At 39.1% G+C, this 20,084-nt stretch overlaps 1 protein-coding gene across 6 annotated transcripts in view; it reads right to left on the bottom strand.

Annotated features, from left to right (window-relative positions):
- The window catches only part of PATJ (PATJ crumbs cell polarity complex component), a 450,328-nt gene that overhangs the window by 74,837 nt on the left and 355,407 nt on the right, over nucleotides 1–20,084 (bottom strand). For all 6 annotated transcript variants that reach the window (XM_037827057.1, XM_037827058.1, XM_037827056.1 and 3 more), the window contains one exon: nucleotides 3,177–3,251. In XM_037827057.1, the coding sequence (XP_037682985.1) occupies nucleotides 3,177–3,251 (75 nt within the window). The remainder of the gene's footprint in view (nucleotides 1–3,176; nucleotides 3,252–20,084) is intronic.

Here is a 20,084-nt window from a genome sequence, read left to right on the forward strand (position 1 = left end):
ATCAATATAGAAAAGCAAAACTGAAGACATGGGAAACTCAGCATAGGAGACGAACTTTGCAATTCAGTGAAGGTATAGGGACCTTTGCTGTGTGAGCTTTGAAAATTAACTTGTAATTCTGGAATTACAATACATCCATGACTATTAGCATTAAAAAACTAAGAAAAACCAAAAGGACTCCATGCTTGCTTTCCAGGCAGTTAAGAAACAGAGGACACGACCCGACCTGCCTTTTGGATCTGTAGTTAGCCAGGGAACCCATCCCCAGCTGGAAGATTCTGGTGGAGGCAGTGAAGCACCAGGCTGTCCCTGGAGTCTAGAAATAGGACCAAGGTAATTGCTCCAGAACCATAACACCCCAAGATTCTGCCAGTGGAAGACTGTGCCTCAATACAAGGAATAGTGTAGTAAGTAACAATTAAAATAATACCACCCATATACATGTGTATTCTAGTTTTCCAGATACTTTACATCCATGAATTCATTCAACCATGAGAAGAATCCTGAGAGCTAAACAGTATTTCTCTCTTTTACACATAAAGAACACAAGACACAAATGTCAAGTGACCTATCTGAAATCACACAACTAATTAGAGGAAGAGAAAGGATTAAAAGAAGAACGCCTACAAGTTTTAACGTGTTTAGCAAACAGCTGCTAGGCGGTGATTCAATGGATGTTTATTTTTTCTCTAGTTATTTCTATCACCATTATTTAACACAGACTGTATACTTATGTAAAAAGACTTATTCAAATAGATATTTATCAGTGATTTTAAAATGAAGGAGGTAGAAAAAAGACAAATATGGGTTTACCACCAGAAAACTGAAACTGGAATAACCTAGATATCTGATTACTCTAAGGATCATGTTTCACAACCTCCCTGAAACCAAGTGTGCCCATAAGACTAAGTCCTGGTCAACCAGATGTAAACAGACATGAACTGTGCAGTTCTCACAGAAGGATGCTGCTTTCTCCTTCTCCTGGGCAGGAATGCAAATGTGATGATAAGTGGGGCAAATATCTTACGTCAGAAAATGAATGCTATGTTTTGAGGACCGTAGAGTAATCAGGTAAGTGGTGCTTGGGTCCTCATGAGAGGGGGGAAAAAAAAACAAAAATCATAACTCAAAAGGAGACATGAATTGCTGAGTTTTGCTACCACTAGTTAGCTGTGTGACTATAGGCCAGTCACTTAACCTCTTTGTAACTGTGTCAGTCTGAATATATTGTGTCCCCCAAATGCCATTATCTTTGATGTAATCTTGTGTGGGCAGAAGTTATCAGTGTTGATTAGACTGTAATTCTTTGACAGTTTCTGTGGAGATGCGCCCCACCCAGCTGTGGGTGATGACTCTGACTGGATAATTTCCATGGAGGTGCTGCTCCGCCCATTCGGGGTGAGTCTAAGTTGAGTCATTGGAGCCATACAAATGAGCTGACGGACAGAGGGACCTCAGTGCAGCTGACAGTGAACTTTTGAAGAGGAGCTACAGCCAAGAGGGACACTTTGAAGAAAGCACAGGAGCTGCAGATGAGAGACAGTTTGAAAACGGCCGTTGAAAGCAGACTCTTGGTCCGGAGAAGCTGAGAGAGGACAAATATCCCAAGTGCAACTAAGAGTGACATTTTTGAGGAACTGCAGCCTAGAGAGGAACATCCTGGGAGAAAGCCATTTTGAAACCAGAACTTTGGAGCAGATGCCAGCCATGTGCCTTCCCAGCTAACAGAGGTTTTCTGGACACCATTGGCCATCCTCCAGTGAAGGTACCCAATTGCTGATGGACAATTTATGGCCTTAAGACTGTAACTGTGTAACCAAATAACCCCCCTTTTGTAAAAGCCAATCCATCTCTGATGTTTTGCATTCCGGCAGCATTAGCAAACTAGAACAGTAACCAAATGGCTTTATCTATAAATCAGTGGTGATATGTCTCTACTTTGCAGGGTTGTTGCGAAGATTAAAAAAAAAAAAGCACATGAATAAGTCCATCACTGTGCCAAGAACAACTTAGGAGCTCAATTAATGATAGCTATTAATGTTTTTATTTCCTATTATAATATATTAATAAATGACAGCCAGCTTCTGACTGAAAACATTCAGGGATAGAAAATTCTGTTTCCAAGGGGAAGCTCATCCCATTTTGGAATAGCTCAAATGGTGGGGAAGTTCTTTATAATGAGCTGACACTGTCTCACTGAAGGTACTGTCCACTGATTTCTGGACTGTTTCTCTTCTGCAGCCACAGAAAAAGGTTATAATCACTATTCCCAAAGAAGAATGCTTTAGATATTTAACTGCTTATTCTTCAGTAGGAAAAAGAAAGGCCATTTGATTTTTAAGATTTATTCCAGCTTGAAATTCTATGGTTACAAAATTTTAGAGAGGTTTGATATGTGCATTGAGATAGGTGATAGCATATAAAGTATTAACACATTAATAGTATTTTGCAAATACATTTCTTAAAAAAATCTGGTTTCAAATTTTTAAAAAATTGCTTACAAGTTTTTAGTTGAACAGAATTTGTTCATTTTTAAAGTTCTTACTACATCGTTATTGTTTTCATTTAGATTTTTTAATATATAATTTTGGAGAATTTTGAAAGGTATTTTCTTTGCAATCTTTTAAATATTATATATTTCTTGTGAGCTTTGGTAATCTACAGTTTCTTAAATAAAAATAATGTACATTTTAGCAGTGCAAAGTATAAAATGAGCAACCAGAAATGAAAATTAGGATATAAAAAAGATTAACAAAACCCTCAATGGCTAAAAAGTATAAAAATTTGATAGCCAAAAGTTTATAGTTTTTTAGGAGAAGTGAAATTCAAAATGCAAGGAACAATAAAGTTAATTGTGCTTATATTATTATAAAATTACAAATTCTCCCATTTAAAATTTTTATTTATGACATTATATAATACATGGTGTACATGGTGTGCTCAGAATTTAAGTACAATGGTGTTTTCAGGGATGTCCCATTTTAAAACAGCTGTCCAGGGTATCAGCACAGGGAGATGAACAGAGGATACTTCCATATACTTTGAACATAACAAGTGATACAGTTGTGGGCTGACTTCAAGGTGCAAGACACACAATAACCTCCTGCAAAGTAATAAAAGATTTGATTTCATTGCAATCACCTCCCTTTCTTGGAATTTAAAGTGCAGTCACGTACACTGTCAGTTGGATACTCCAATGCCTTCTGCTGATCTGCCATCTCACCTTGGTTGACCACCTGGGAGATGTCTTCCTGAAATGCAAAAGATACAACCGATTAGCAAAAGATGCAACCAATTAGCAGCATGGTAGAGCTCATGTACACTCTCTAACTTCAGCAGTTAAGCACCATCTAATAGGGCTTTGGTCTACTACATAAATGACCAAAACACCAGGCTTAAAAGTTTTATTTGCCCACCTGGACTAACTCTTAGAAGGCTTGCCATTTCCAAATCCTGGTATGAGAATTTTTTTCCCCTTAATATACTCGATAAGAGGCAAAAAGCACATCTAATGAAGATTCTGTGAGATGCAAAGTTAAGTTAGTCCTGAACCTCATAGAGGAATGAAGAGTACAGACTTATGAGAGAGGCAAACAACCAAAAATATGGGAAACAGATGCATAGCTAAAGGGCTGTTCATTAATCAAAATAAGTCATCCCTAATGCTTATGTCTGCCTGCACCCAATCCTCATTCCTTTTATAGGCAAATTTACAGGGGAAATGGTCACCTGATGGTTTCCTCTAAGGCATGAACTCTGTATTTGGGCTTGGACAAGGCAGGGAACAGGGACAGAAGGATGGCTAGCTAGATAGGAGAAAGGATGGTTTACTCTGGCCCTTGGTAAATGTCTGAGACACACTCAGGTGGCGAGGTCTGTACAGATATGGTACATTGTGTCAGAAGGTGCAATGATCTGCAGTCAGAGAGGCATGACTTGTATAGGGAAGTGTTGGGAGTTTGTGACTCTAGCTCCTTGAAGTAACAGTTTTGAGCCTCTGCAGCTCTCTCTGATCCTTGGTTTCCTCATTTATAAAATGGAAAAAATAAAAGTATCTATACTATAGAAATCTTGAAAGAATTAAGTGAGGCAGTATATGAAAAGCACTTAGCAAGGTACCTGGCAAATAACAAATATTTAATAAAGACGCTAATCAAACTATGATAGCTCCATGTTCCTGACTCTTCTAAAGGGCTCTTTGTCAAAACAATTACCTGGACAGGACACTTTCTCCTTCGGGGAAGGCTGGAGTAGTTACACATTCTTTATCTGAAATGTATCCAGCTTTCTTTTACGGGACTATTGCTGTACTCTTTCTTTAATAGTCTCCCATCAGATTTGCTATAATATAACAGATAACGACCAGTGCTGGTTGCCATTCATCATTATTAGGTTAGGTTACAACCTCATCTTGTCTCATAAATTGGTTTGCAGCCTGAGACTTAACTCCAGTGCGTCATGTCCTGAGACCGCAGCCTCGGTCTCCAGATGGTTGTGACTATCCTTAACTACATACTTTTTAACTTATTTTTTAGGACCAGAATTATCTCATTCATCTAGAGTATCTCTAATTTTCCCCTTATGGGAGAAAGATTCTAGAAACTCCCCCTCTCCTTCCTTGTAAACTTTACTCATAAACAGATTATATGACATAAAATTAACTCAAAAGTCAACTCATCCCATAATTCTTCCTTGAGCCTCTTTCCACAGCATGACCAAGTTATCTTATGACTATTTTTGCAACATTATACTGTATCTTTTGCCTATCTGACTCTCATATATTAATAAGATGGCCTTTGTCTTATTTGTTTCTTTAGCACATTGCAGAATAGAATGTGAGCTTTATAAATGGTTAGTGTTGAAAGAATTCAAATTCAAGGACTTAAATCTGAGATGAACCTGGGTGGATTTCAGAGATAGTCATGAAAGGAAGGATGCACAGTTAAGGTGAACTTGTGGCCTCCACTTTAGGATCATGATTGAAAAGAGAGAAGACAGACATGAAAAGGTCAATAAAAGATGATGTACACGGGAGCTATTCAAAATTCTAAACTGCCCGATAAATGGAAAGCATTGGTATTATTCCTTCTAGTGTGGATCAAATGAGGGTTTTCAGGGGCAGAAAAGGAAATGCCTCTATCTGAAAATGATACGAAAGAATCTGCAATTCTGTTTTTATTTACACCCAAATTAACCAGCAATGCGAGTACACTATAATAAAAAACATGGCCAGTCTTTGTCTCCAATTCCTGGGGAAACAACCTCTGAATCTTCGGAATTGTCTGGGATACAAGTGCCTTTTGATCTTCATGGGGGGCCCAGGATCACACCTGATAGTTACAAGGTGGGACCACACCTGCAGCCATAGGGTACAGTCTGGCCACCCCAGAAAAACCAACCATGTGTTTAGGGGGTTAGTGCTTTGAGCCACCTCCCTGGCCTCTGGGAGTAGAGGGGGGGCCTGCAGATTGAGTTCAACCACGTAGATACTGATTCTATCCATCATGGCAATGTAATGAGACCCCATATAAACTCAGGACACTGGAAGTTCGGAGACCTCCCATGATTGAGAAAATACGTTTCTATGCCAGGAGGGCGACATGTTCTGACTCCATGTGGAAAAGACACAAGAGCTTGCATTTGAGCTCCCAGACCTCGGTCTATGCACCTCTCCTTGTGGCTTCTCATTTGTATCCTTTTAGTAAAATAAAACTATAATTGTAAGTATAGCACTTTCATTAAGTTCTGAGTCATTCTAGCAAATTATTGAACCCAAGGGAGGTGGTGGCAGATCCCAAATTTGTAGCCAGTTGGTCAGAAAAGAGGGAGGCCCTGGGGGCCCCTGAACTTGAGACTGATGCCTGCAGGGGAAACTTGTAGTTAGATTCAGAATTGAACTGACTGCCTTGATACAGTATTTGCAGTTGCTCATTAAGTTTTTTTTTTTTTTTTTAATCATCATTTTATTGAGATATAGTCACATACCACGCAGTCATACAAAACAAATTGTACTTTCGATTGTTTACAGTACCATTACATAGTTGTACATTCATCACCTAAATCAATCCCTGACACCTTCATTAGCACACACACAAAAATAACAAGAATAATAATTAGAGTGAAAAAGAGCAATTGAAGTAAAAAAGAACACTGGGTACCTTTGTCTGTTTGTTTCCTTCCCCTACTTTTCTACACATCCATCCATAAACTAGACAAAGTGGAGTTTGGTCCTTATGGCATTCCCAATCCCATTGTCACCCCTCATAAGCTACATTTTTATACAACTGTCTTCGAGATTCATGGGTTCTGGGTTGTAGTTTAATAGTTTCAGGTATCCACCACCAGCTACCCCAATTCTTTAGAACCTAAAAAGGGTTGTCTAAAGTGTGCGTAAGAGTGCCCACCAGAGTGATCTCTCGGCTCCTTTTGGAATCTCTCTGCCACTGAAGCTTATTTCATTTCCTTTCACATCCCCCTTTTGGTCAAGAAGATGTTCTCCATCCCACGATGCCGGGTCTACATTCCTCCCCGGGAGTCATATTCCACGTTGCCAGGGAGATTCACTGCCCTGGGTGTCTGATCCCACGTAGAGGGGAGGGCAGTGATTTCACCTTTCAAGTTGGCTTAGCCAGAGAGAGAGGGCCACATCTGAGCAACAAAGAGGCATTCAGGAGGAGACTCTTAGGCACAAATACAGGGAGGCCTAGCCTCACCTTTGCAGCAACCGTCTTCCCAGGGGCAAAACCTATGGTAGAGGGCTCAACCCATCAAACCACCAGTCCCCTATGTCTGTGGCCATGCCAGCAACCATGGAGGTGGGGCAGGCGAATACCCCCGCATTCTCCACAGGCTCCTCAAGGGGGCACCACATCTTTTTTTTTTTTTCCTTGTTTGTCTTTTTTCTTTCTTTTTTTTTTTTTAACTTTCCCTTCTTTTTTAAATCAACTGTATGAAAAAAAAAGTTAAAAAGAAAACAAACATACAATAAAAGAACATTTCAAAGAGACCATAACAAGGGAGTAAGAAAAAGACAACTAACCTAAGATAACTGCTTAACTTCCAACATGTTCCTACTATACCCCAAGAAAGTTACATAATATAGCAACATTTCAGTGAACTTGTTCCTACTACATCCATCAGAAATTAACAGACCATAGTCATTTCTGGGCATCCCCAGAACGTTAAATAGCTTATCTGTTCTTCTTGGATTATTGTTCCCCCTTCCTTAATTGCTCTCTACTGCTAGTTCCCCTACATTCTACATTATAAACCATTTGTTTTACATTTTTCAAAGTTCACATTAGTGGTAGCATATAATATTTCTCTTTTTGTGCCTGGCTTATTTCGCTCAGCATTATGTCTTCAAGGTTCATCCATGTTGTCATATGTTTCACCAGATCGTTCCTTCTTACTGACGCGTAGTATTCCATCGTGTGTATATACCACATTTTATTTATCCACTCATCTGTTGAAGGACATTTGGGTTGTTTCCATCTCTTGGCAATTGTGAATAATGCTGCTATGAACATTGGCGTGCAGATATCTGTTCGTGTCACTGCTTTCCGATCTTCCGGGTATATACCGAGAAGTGCAATCGCTGGATCGAATGGTAGCTCTATATCTACTTTTCTAAGGAACCGCCAGACTGACTTCCAGAGTGGCTGAACCATTATACAGTCCCACCAACAATGAATAAGAGTTCCAATTTCTCCGCATCCCCTCCAGCATTTGTAGTTTCCTGTTTATTTAATGGCAGCCATTCTAACCGGTGTTAGATGGTATCTCATTGTGGTCTTAATTTGCATCTCTCTAATAGCTAGTGAGGCTGAACATTTTTTCATGTGTTTCTTGGCCATTTGTATTTCCTCTTCAGAGAACTGTCTTTTCATATCTTTTGCCCATTTTATAATTGGGCTGTCTGTACTATTGTCATTGAGTTGTAGGATTTCTTTGTATATGCAAGATATCAGTCTTTTGTCAGATAACATGGTTTCCAAAAATTTTTTCCCATTGAGTTGGCTGCCTCTTTACCTTTTTGAGAAATTCCTTTGAGGTGCAGAAACTTCTAAGCTTGAGGAGTTCCCATTTATCTATTTTCTCTTTTGTTGCTTGTGCTTTGGGTGTAAAGTCTAGGAAGTGGCCTCCTAATACAAGGTCTTGAAGATGTTTTCCTACATTATCTTCTAGGAGTTTTATGGTACTTTCTTTTATATTGAGATCTTTGGTCCATTTTGAGTTAATTTTTGTGTAGGGGGTGAGGTAGGGGTCCTCTTTCATTCTTTTGGATATGGATATCCAACTCTCCCAGCCCCATTTGTTGAAAAGACCATTATGGCTCAGTTCGGTGACTTTGGGGGCCTTATCAAAGATCAGTCGGCCATAGATCTGAGGGTCTATCTCTGAATTCTCAATTCGATTCCATTGATCTATATGTCTATCTTTGTGCCAGTACCATGCTGTTTTGGCAACTGTGGCTTGATAATAAGCTTCAAAGTCAGGGAGTGTAAGTCCTCCCACTTCGTTTTTCTTTTTTAGAGTGTCTTTAGCAATTCGAGGCATCTTCCCTTTCCAAATAAATTTGATAACTAGCTTTTCCAAGTCTGCAAAGTAGGTTGTTGGAATTTTGATTGGGATTGCATTGAATCTGTAGATGAGTTTGGGTAGAATTGACATCTTAATGACATTTAGCCTTCCTATCCATGAACATGGAATATTTTTCCATCTTTTAAGGTCCCCTTCTATTTCTTTTAGTAGAGTTATGTAGTTTTCTTTGTATAGGTCTTTTACATCTTTGGTTAAGTTTATTCCTAGGTACTTGATTTTTTTAGTTGCTATTGAAAATGGTATCTTTTTCTTGAGTGTCTCTTCAGCTTGTTCATTTCTAGCATATAGAAACATTACTGACTTATGTGCATTAATCTTGTATCCCGCTACTTTGCTAAATTTGTTTATTAGCTCTAGTAGGTGTATCGTTGATTTCTCAGGGTTTTCTAGATATAAGATCATATCATCTGCAAACAATGACAGTTTTACTTCTTCTTTTCCAATTTGGATGCCTTTTATTTCTTTGTCTTGCCGGATTGCCCTGGCTAGCACTTCCAGCACAATGTTGAATAACAGTGGTGACAGCGGGCATCCTTGTCTTGTTCCTGATCTTAGAGGGAAGGCTTTCAGTCTCTCACCATTGAGTACTATGCTGGCTGTGGGTTTTTCATATATGCTCTTTATCATGTTGAGGAAGTTTCCTTCAATTCCTACCTTTTGAAGTGTTTTTATCAAAAAGGGATGTTGGATTTTGTCAAATGCTTTTTCAGCATCTATTGAGATGATCAATTGATTTTTCCCTTTCGAGTTTTTAATGTGTTGTAATACATTGATTGTTTTTCTTATGTTGAACCATCCTTGCATGCCTGGAATGAACCCCACTTGGTCATGGTGTATGATTTTTTTAATGTGTCTTTGGATTCGATTTGCAAGTATTTTGTTGAGGATTTTTGCATCTATATTCATTAGGGAGATTGGCCGGTAGTTTTCCTTTTTTGTAGCATCTTTGCCTGGTTTTGGTATTAGATTGATGTTAGCTTCATAAAATGAGTTAGGTAGTGTTCCATTTTCTTCAATGTTTTGAAAGAGTTTGAGTAAGATTGGTGTCAGTTCTTTCTGGAAAGTTTGGTAGAATTCCCCTGTGAAGCCATCTGGCCCTGGGCATTTATTTGTGGGAAGATTTTTGATGACAGATTGGATCTCTTTGCTTGTGATGGGTTGGTTGAGGTCTTCTATTTCTTCTCTGGTCAGTCTAGGTTGTTCATATGTTTCCAGGAAATTGTCCATTTCTTCTACATTATCCAGTTTGTTGCCATACAGTTGTTCATAATATCCTCTTATAATTTTTTTAATTTCTTCAGGATCTGCAGTTATGTCACCTTTTTCATTCATTATTTTGTTTATATGGGTCTTCTCTCTTTTTGATTTTGTCAGTCTAGCTAGGGGCTTGTCAATCTTGTTGATCTTCTCAAAGAACCAACTTTTGGTGATATTTATCCTCTCTATTGTTTTTTTGTTCTCTATGTCATTTATTTCTGCTTTAATCCTTGTTATTTCTTTTCTTGTACTTGGTTTAGGATTGGTTTGCTGTTCATTTTCTAGCTTCTTCAGTTGATCCGTTAGTTCTTTGATTTTGGCTCTTTCTTCCTTTTTAATATATGAGTTTAGTGCTATAAATTTCCCCCTTAGCACTGCTTTTGCTGCATCCCATAGGTTTTGGTATGTTGTGTTCTCATTTTCATTCGTCTCTATATATTTAGCAATTTCTCTTGCTATTTCTTCTTTAACCCACTGATTGTTTAGGAGTGTGTTGTTTAACCTCCAGGTATCTGTGAATTTTCTAAGTCTCTGATGGTTATTGACTTCTAATTGTATTCCATTGTGGTCAGAGAATGTGCTTTGAATAATTTCAATCTTTTTAAATTTATTGAGGCTTGTTTTATGTCCCAGCATATGATCTATTCTGGAGAAAGTTCCGTGAGCACTAGAAAAGTATGTGTATCCTGGTGATTTGGGATGTAATGTCCTGTAGATGTCTGTTAAATCTAATTCATTTATCAGATTGTTTAGGTTTTCAATTTCCTTATTGGTCTTCTGTCTGGTTGATCTATCTATAGGAGAGAGTGATGTGTTGAAGTCTCCCACAATTATTGTGGAAACATCAATTGCTTCCTTTAGTTTTGCCAGTGTTTCTCTCATGTATTTTGTGGCACCTTGATTGGGTGCATAGACATTTACGAGTGTTATTTCTTCTTGCTGAATTGCCCCTTTTATTAGTATGTAGTGGCCTTCTTTGTCTCTCAAAACATCCCTGCATTTGAAGTCTATTTTATCTGAGATTAATATTGCTACACCTGCTTTCTTTTGGCTGTAGCTTGCATGAAATATTTTTTTCCATCCTTTCACTTTCAGTTTCTTTGTGTCCCTGTGTCTAAGATGAGTCTCTTGTATGCAACATATTGATGGTTCATTTTTTTTGATCCATTCTGCAAATCTATATCTTTTAATTGGGGAGTTTAATCCATTTACATTCAACGTTAAAACCGTGAAGGCATTTCTTGAATCGGCCATCTTATCCTTTGGATTATGTTTGCCATATTTTTCCCTCTCTCTATTAATATCCTTTATTGTACCCATACCGAATCTCTTTAGTACTGAACCTTTCTCCAAGTCTCTGTGTCCTGTCTTTGTTTCTCTGTCTGTAGGGCTCCCTTTAGTATGTCCAGTAGGGCAGGTCTCTTGTTAGCAAATTCTCTCAGCATTTGTTTGTCTGTGAAAAATTGAAGCTCTCCCTCAAATTTGAAGGAGAGCTTTGCTGGATAAAGTATTCTTGGCTGGAAATTCCTCTCACTCAGAATTTTAAATATATCATGCCACTGCCTTCTTGCCTCCATGGTGGCTGCTGAGTAGTCACTACTTAGTCTTATGCTGTTTCCTTTGTATGTGGTGAATTGCTTTTCTCTTGCTGCTTTCAGAACTTGCTCCTTCTCTTCTATGTTTGACAGTGTGATCAGTATATGTCTCGGAGTGGGTTTTTTTGGATTTATTCTATTTGGAGTTCGCTGAGCATTTATGATTTGTGTATTTATGTTGTTTAGAAGATTTGGGAAGTTTTCCCCAACAATTTCTTTGAATACTCTTCCTAGACCTTTACCCTTTTCTTCCCCTTCTGGGACACCAATGAGTCTTATATTCGGACGTTTCATATTATCTATCATATCCCTGAGGTCCATTTCGAGTTTTTCAATTTTTTTCCCCATTCTTTCTTTTCTGCTTTCATTTTCCATTCTGTCATCTTCCAGGTCACTGATTCGTTGTTCAACTTCCTCTAGTCTTGTACTATGAGTGTCCAGAATCTTTTTAATTTGGTCAACAGTTTCTTTAATTTCCATAAGATCATCCATTTTTTTATTTAGTCTTGCAATGTCTTCTTTATGCTCTTCTAGGGTCTTCTTGATTTCCTTCATATCCCGTACTATGGTCTCATTGTTCATCTTTAGTTCTTTGAGTAGCTGCTCTAGGTGCTGTGTCTCTTCTGGTCTTTTGATTTGGGTGCTTGGGCTTGGGTTATCCATATCGTCTGGTTTTTTCATATGCTTTATAATTTTCTGTTGTTTTTGGCCTCGTGGCATTTGCTGAACTTGATAGGGTTCTTTTAGGGTTTGTAGACCTATTGAAGTCCTTATCTCTAATTTATCAGATCTACAGCTTCGTGGAGTACACTTTCTCTAACTAACCAGCAGGTGGCGTCCACGAGCCACCTGTTCTCCACAAGCCAGTTCTCCCCTGCTTAGCCTTTTTGGTGAGTGGGGGAGTGAGTCTTGTGGGGCCCAATTGGTGTACCAAGCTTGCGTGTGTAGTTGGTGTTGCCTGCCCTGTATGTGGGGCGTGATTCTGGGCAGTTGGGGAGAGGGGGTGGCCCTAACAATCAAATCTCCCTGATGATCCTAGAGTTTTAAAGCTGCTGCAGTAGTCTAATCCTTCAGTTCAGTCCTGCCACAGTTTGTCTCTGCCACTGACCCACAAGTCTTTGGTATTGGCGTATGGCTCCTGAGACTTGCAAGTGGGCCCCTCTTCCAGGCTGTGCACCCCGGGTCCTCTGTTGAGGGATGACTGTGCTATGTCACAGGTGAGTGCTGTCCCCCCAGAGCAGTTCTGGGCTGCTGGGCTGTGTAGGGAGGCTCCCAGTCTGCTCAAATGATGGCTGAATGGGGCTTTGTTAATTCACACTGCTCCACCTTCCCAGCTCTGGGACATTCAGCTGAGGTTGCAGGGAAGGCTAATGTCCACGCCCAGTTTTGTGGTGTGTGCCTGTTATTTGAAGCACTTCCGTCACACTGGGTTGTCTGGGGCAGCTCTGGGCTATGGGGCTGGCGATGGGCAGGAGTGTTTCCTGTCCACCAGGATGGTGGCTGTGAGCGGACACCCCCCTTTTCTTGGGACGTTGTGTTGTTTAGTGAATTTTCTCAGCCACTGGATTATTGCCTTTTGTCTCAGAGCTCTCTTAGTTCTGCTCTTGATTTGACGTGCCCAAATTGCAATTCTTTGAAGCTTTCTGTATTGGGCTTCTTAGGGTAATTGTTTTAGAAAAAGAAAAAAGGATTTAAAAAAAAAAAAAAAAAAAACAAAAAAAAACGGCCCTCCTCAGAGATCTAATGGGTTATTGAAATGCTAATAGACAAAGCAACCAGGGCCATTAAGGAAAGGTCCACAGGGCAGAGAGATCAGCTTTGCTTCGGGATTTGCATATGCGCCTCAAGGCCTGAGCTCCGCCCTTCCCCTTTCTGTGTTCACCAGAACTCCAAAAATCCTCTGCTTTTATTTTGGAGTTTTTCGTGTTGTGTTTTTTCTATGCCTGTCTCCTCTCTGCTGGGCTGGCTGCTCTCAGATTCTCTGGTGTCTGGTCTCAGTCTATAGATTTCGCTGATCTCAGCAGTTCCACGTTTTCATGAGTGTTGTATGAAGTATGCGCAAAGACAGATTGCTCTGTGGTGTCCAGTCCACGCAGTTCCTGGCTTTTTACCTACTTTCCTGGAGGAGTAACTAAAACTTACAGCTCACCAGTCTGCCATCTTGCCCCGCCTCTCTCATTAAGTTTTTAAAACTTTACAGTGACAAAGGAGGTGACTTCTCTAGTTAAAGACTTAAAAACCCAATTTGCACATTACACAGAGGAACTACTAATTTGGTTTAATTCTTCCTCATCATTTGCACTTGTAAATAAAAGACAAGGTACCCAAGTAGGAGCCAGAAAAATCTGGGTTAAGGCTTGTTCCACTACTCATTAGCAGTATAACCTTCCTTTTTCACAGTGGTAAGAGTGCAATAACTGCTACCTGAACAAAGAGTTGTGAGCAAACTTTAATTCAACACATATTGTATATGATGATGATAATACTGATAGTGAAAACGTACTGAGAACATACTACGTGCCAGTTACGGAGCGAGGCACGGTACACATTTTACATATTGATCTACATGTCAGACCTATTATTAGGTACTATTTTCACCCCCATTTTATAATTGAGGTAACTGAGGCAGAGAGAGGCTAAATTATTTGCTGAGTCACATCTTAACTGAGACACACCTTCCTCCAGAGTCCTTGCTCTTACCCGAGGAGTAAACCACATGGGAAAGAGCATCAGTGCTGACTGCCTCCTCCTCCGACAACAAGCACAATATTCTCAGGAGTAATCCTCAGACATAGCTCCTGACTAATCTGTCTCCCTTATTTCTTCTCACACCTCCATTTCCCCAGGGGCCATGACATCACTGCTTGAGATCAAATGGTTTTTCCGTTGGGTTTTTCTTTTTCTCATTGTGTTTTCTATCCGTGTATTTCTCTGCTCTGATCCAAGTTCAGTTTCCTCAAAAAGTATTCAACAGTCATCTCAAAGAGGCCTTCAGACATGTATCCTTTTTGAAAAGGGATCTGACATGTTAGGATACAGCTTTACACTAAGTCATTGCCAGCAGCAAAAAGAAATGGTTAGCAAAGCCTGAATTTTTTTTTTTTTTTTTTTTTTTTTTTAAAGAAACATAGTGATTCCATTTATAGATTCAATACCATGTCAAAACAAGTCATGCCTGTTTATCTGAGCCTGGAAGAGGAAAATATCATTGCACCAGTCACTGCAATGACCTTGGATCAATACTTTCCTTTTTGTTTTGTTTGAATATAAATTTATAATTCTATAATCTTCCAACTATTACACCAAAGGAGTTATTAGATCTTTAAAGCTGGGGTTTGAGGACATTCTAAAGTGACAGCTTTGTACAGGGACCCTTAAATAAGAAGACTGAGGAAGCAATGTGGCGAGATCATCTCATCCAATGAAACAGACTGATTTGACACTCCCTGTCTGCATTACGTTATACAAATCTTAAGCACAGTACTATGAGCTCCTGAAAGAGAATGCTTTGTGGGCTGAGCAAATTATTCTGATCAAAAGAAGGAGCTTCCAAGAGGTGGATGTAAAAGGCAACACTGGGAATATCTTATATAATGGATAACTGGGAGCGATGACGAGCTTATAATCACCAAAACAGATTGGCTTTGGTCCCAAAGCTGGGCAAGCAAAATGCCCCATCTCTCTGGCCACAGTGGTTTGGTCCAGGAGTGGGCATCTGAACCAAAAAAAGGACATCATAAGTGGACCCAGGGGAGAGAGTTAGCCCTCTCTGGCAGAAAGCCTTAGGAGCTTTGGGTAATCATGTTTCCCACCATGTTGAGAAAGCAAATCTGTAGAAGAGAATGAAACTGACAGGAAGAGACACCTCTAGCACCAGTAGGTCCCTGGTTCCAACTGTCCCCAAGGCCCAGTGTCAACTCTGCCCTTTCTGCAGTTACGTGAGAAAAACTTCTAACCTTATCATAAATCTCCCTTTTTGTCTAAGGAAGGTCAAGTTGAGGTTCTGTCACTTGCAACCAAAGGGCTTCTGATTAAAACAGTGTGGAGCCCATCTCTCCCAGAAGAGACCTATCTGGAAAACAAACTTAAATGCATCAGGGCTAGGCTATAGAGATGAAGGAAGTGAACTGAGCATAAGACAACAAACTAGAGAGTGTATGCTCAGTCTAAAAGTATTCTAATTCAATGAGTATCAAAACATGACTAGCAGACAGACAACAAATCAACAAATGTCTACTGCTGACTTTGGTCCTTGGACTTCTACTTTGCAATTCTGAACACACTAGAAAAGACACCCTTTCCTGCATCAGTCATGAGCTAATTCCTATTCATCTAATCACTTGGATTAGGCGAAACCAGACTGCCACAATTTCTCACAGCACCTTAATTTGCTCATCAGTAATACTATGGGGACTTGAGCTGATCAAGATGGTGGAATGAGACATTCAATCCTTAGAATGTCTTTGAAGAGGCAGCAAGAACTGGCAGAAACATCTTTTTCAAAGCTTTGGAAAATAGTTAAAGGGGTTCAGTAACAGGAAAAGTGCTGACTCAAGAAAAAGGCAGCTTTAAAAATGGCAGGAAAACCTTTCATGGCACACTTGCTAGTCCCTCCTCCAGTCTCCACACCTTCTCCGTGCAGAGCAGACCTGCACTCCCTGTGAGGGTCCCTGGTCCCGGTTCTGGTGGGAGCAGAGTTGGATGCAGGTGTGTGCATATGTTGGGTGCATGTGTGTCTGTGTCAGCCTCCTTGGTGGCAGCTTGATGGATGAATCAGGACATGAGTCATGGGCTTGTGGTCCCACAACTTGCCCTGCATGTAGAGGCAGCTCACAGAGGTCTTTACTGAACACTGTAGAGAACAATCAGATCTCAGCTGCCTGGGGCACAGGACTGCTGGTCGTGGGACATGCAGTGTGGCACCTAAAATGGTGAGGAAGAACAATTTCCAGGGGGAGAAGGGGATTTCATAAAGGAAGAGGGGACATTTGCATCCGTTAATAGGGAGGATTCCTAAGGCCATGTGTGTAAACCAAGGACAAGATGCATGAGCAGAAAAGTCTGGGGAATCCCTATGCCTCTGCCTCAGGCTATTCTTCTTAACTCTGTATGAATATGCTCTGAAGAAGAGCTCTGGCACAGGCCAATCTGGAAAGAATGGGGAAGGAGGTTCTTCTATGGTTACCCCCCTCCTTTTCTATTTTTTAAAAAATAAGCTTCTGGCATTCAAGGAAATCTCTGTCATAATACTAGCTAGATACAAGCTTAAGGAACATATACCTCAGTGTCTAAATTCCAGAGATAACACATTAAAATATCAAAATGTCCAGATGGCAGCAAAAGATTACAAAACATACAAAGAAATAGGAAATGATGGTCCATGCAATGGAACAGGATAAAGCATTAGAAAACATCAACAAGGAAGAAAAGACCTGGGACATACCAAAGATTTTTTTTTTTAATGGTCCTAAATATGCTCAAAGTGCTAAAGGAAAACAAGGACAAATAACTAAAGAATATTAGGAAAATGATAGAGACAAAGAGAGTATCAAGAAAGAGATAAAATCTTGAAAAGGAATCAATAATACTTATTAATACTTAGAATTTCTTAGAGTTGGATTCAAATCCTAGCTGTAACATTTATTAGTTGAGTGTCTCTGTGCCTCAGTTTCCCTAAATACTATGAAATGGAGATCATAATAGGATCTATTTCATATAAAAATATCGATTACTAAATGTAAAGCTCTAAATGTAATGCCTTTTGGAGTGCATAGTAAAAGCTATGATGAGGTTAGCCTCCATTATTCTCAGCAGTTCTGAAAGCTCCCTGAAGGTAGAGACTCTATGTCTTCTTCTCTGCTATATGTCCTGTGGCTGGAACAATGCTTGGCATATAACAAACATTCAGTACAAACTTGCTTAATTTCTGAAAGGCATGGAGGACTTACAGCTCCCCTTGAAAGATAAGATAATCAACACAGGCTTTAGATCATATGATCTTAAAATTACATGAACAAATAAGGCTTCTCAAAAAAACCAATACTTTTACAGACTCAAAGAACAGTGCTTAAGCAGCACTTCTTTTCCAAGAACATGGGATTCAGAAGATAAGGCACTAGATATAGTAAAGAAGTCTGAGCCGTGGGCTCTGATCTGATTTTACTTTTCTGGGCCCTTAGTGTTAATAATTACAATGTAAGATTACATTCTCAATTTAGAAAAATGTGATAAGCAATTGATTCATATTAGGCAAGCTGAATTTCAAGTTGAATAAGTATGCAAACCAGTTCAAAGTGTTTGGGAGTGAAAGTAGGCTAGCAGACATCAAAGATGTGCATTTTTGTTAAAAAAAGGTTTACCTATATTTCTGCTGTTTCTGAGTTCATGAGGTTACTTTATCTGCTACCCTCTTGTCTCTGCAAGATCTTCATTTACAAGAGAGAGGGGAAGAGAATGGAAGAAAAAGCCAAAAGCTTCAGTGACTTTCATGAAGGAAGTAGACTTCACTGTAAATCTACTGTCTTTTTATGACCAAGAAAGGGGAATTTATCATGTAGGCAAACCTCAAGTGGTTTTCAGAAATACAAAGATATAAAGAACAATGAGCTGTGAAAATGCCACATATTTAAATACACTTGAACTCTGCCATTGACAATTGGCATACGGTCACAAAAGAGAGGCCAGTGCTGATTCGGGCACAATCTCTCTTCCTCCTCAAAGGGAATTCCTAGACTCTTGGCTATAAATGCAGTTTTCACTCTTGCTATAAATGCAGTTTTCACTTTGAATCTGAAACAGAAAAATAAGATTTTCACAGTGACAGCTCCTCCCATAGTCAAACCAGAAATGCAGCAGCTATTGATGGACTGCAAATTGGGGGTAAAAATGGATTCTAAGCACACAGTTAAGGACATTTATAAAAAACAAACAAACAAACAACCCCTCCCCCCCAAAAAACTGAGCAGGATTTTTATACCTGGGGATTCAATCCAGGAAGTAAGACTTAAAAAGAAACCTATAATCATTAGAAACACATTAAACTATTTTTTCAAACTTGGGTGCCAGCACTTTAAAAACACTTAGGAATAATTTTTAATCAGCGTAGCAGTCAAAATTGATAAACGGAACCTGTAACAAAAATCACATGTCATACTATTGCTTTGAAAGTTAAAATTTTTAACTGAATTCATAATCTTCTTCTACAAACCTGTTTTTTCTCTGAGTGTGTTTTTTTAAAAAAATCAATGACAACATCAACCTCCCACTTATCCAGGTTTAAAATCACAGTCCACTTTCACTAATCTAATCTCTTTCCTTACCTGCTTTCATTTAATCATTTGCAAAGTTCTCTAGAGTCTGGGGACACAGCACCGAGGCACAGTAGCATTTTTCAGACTTTGGGGTTTCATAGACCAGAAAATCTTCAAAAGAACTTTGAGGATATACTGATTTTTTTTTTTTTTTTGGCCAAGTAATTAAAACCAAAGGAATTATTTGGTTGGAGCTTACCAATTTACCACCTTTATAGGTTTAAAACAAAAAAAAAAAAAGGTCAAGTATCAGTGATTTCATAGGGTTCAATTTATTAAGAAAACACACATCCTGCCCCCCAAACTAATTTATACTACTATGCATTATTATATATAATGTCATACAGTAAGAGCTATTTTAACACTAAAAATTTAGTTAGGACAATAGATTTAGTTTTATGAAGCTTTATTATTTTTCACATTTTCCCACAGATCGGTGAAAACTGCCATGGTTCCATATGGGTCTAATAACTTCTATTTCATATTATCTGGAGTAGAGGAGACAGCTTGGACTTCGGAGTCTGACAGTGGTTCATATACTGGTTTTTCTACTTATAGGTTGTGTGCCCCAAGACTGACTTCTCTAAACTTCATCTTCTTTATGGGTTAATAGAAATATTTTTTCAGAGTCCGTATGGTATGAGCTAGACAACTGAATCAAACACATGTGGTTTAGAATCCTTACTATGGTACTTACTGGCTATAACCCTTTGGGCAAATGAATTAACTTCTGGAATTCTCAGTTCCCTCATTTCCAAACTAGAGATAATAATAATGCTTTCATCACAGGGAAGATGCCGGTAATATGCTTTGCTTAGTTCCTAAAACACAGTAAGAGCTCAATAAATGGTGGATGGTACTATAATTATTAGACGGTATTATTATTATTATCATTACTAGTGTTTCTGACAGGATAAATAAGATAATATTTTAAAGTGCCTAAAATAGTGACATGAACATAATGAGCACCCAACAAGCATAATGAGCACCCAGTCTTACAGAGACTTCTAAAATTCAACAGGTAAGAATGGGCTTATCTTTCCCCAGAAATCTGCTCCTTCTTCATTTCTTTTCCCAGTAAAAAGCATCATCCAACCAGCCAGTCAGCTGCCCATGACATACCTTTTTTTTTCCAGATTTTTATCTGTTTTATTATGAACATTTTCAAACATACAGCAAAACTGAGAGAATTTTACAGTGAATACCTGCATACCCACCACCTAGATTCCACCATTAATGTTTTACTATATTTGCTTTCTCTCATTCTTGACCTACTCTTTCAACTTTGACATCCACAAAATCAGCAAGTCCTATCAAA

Source organism: Choloepus didactylus, chromosome 2 (genome assembly GCF_015220235.1).
Source record: "Choloepus didactylus isolate mChoDid1 chromosome 2, mChoDid1.pri, whole genome shotgun sequence".
Classification (NCBI taxonomy): domain Eukaryota; kingdom Metazoa; phylum Chordata; class Mammalia; order Pilosa; family Megalonychidae; genus Choloepus; species Choloepus didactylus.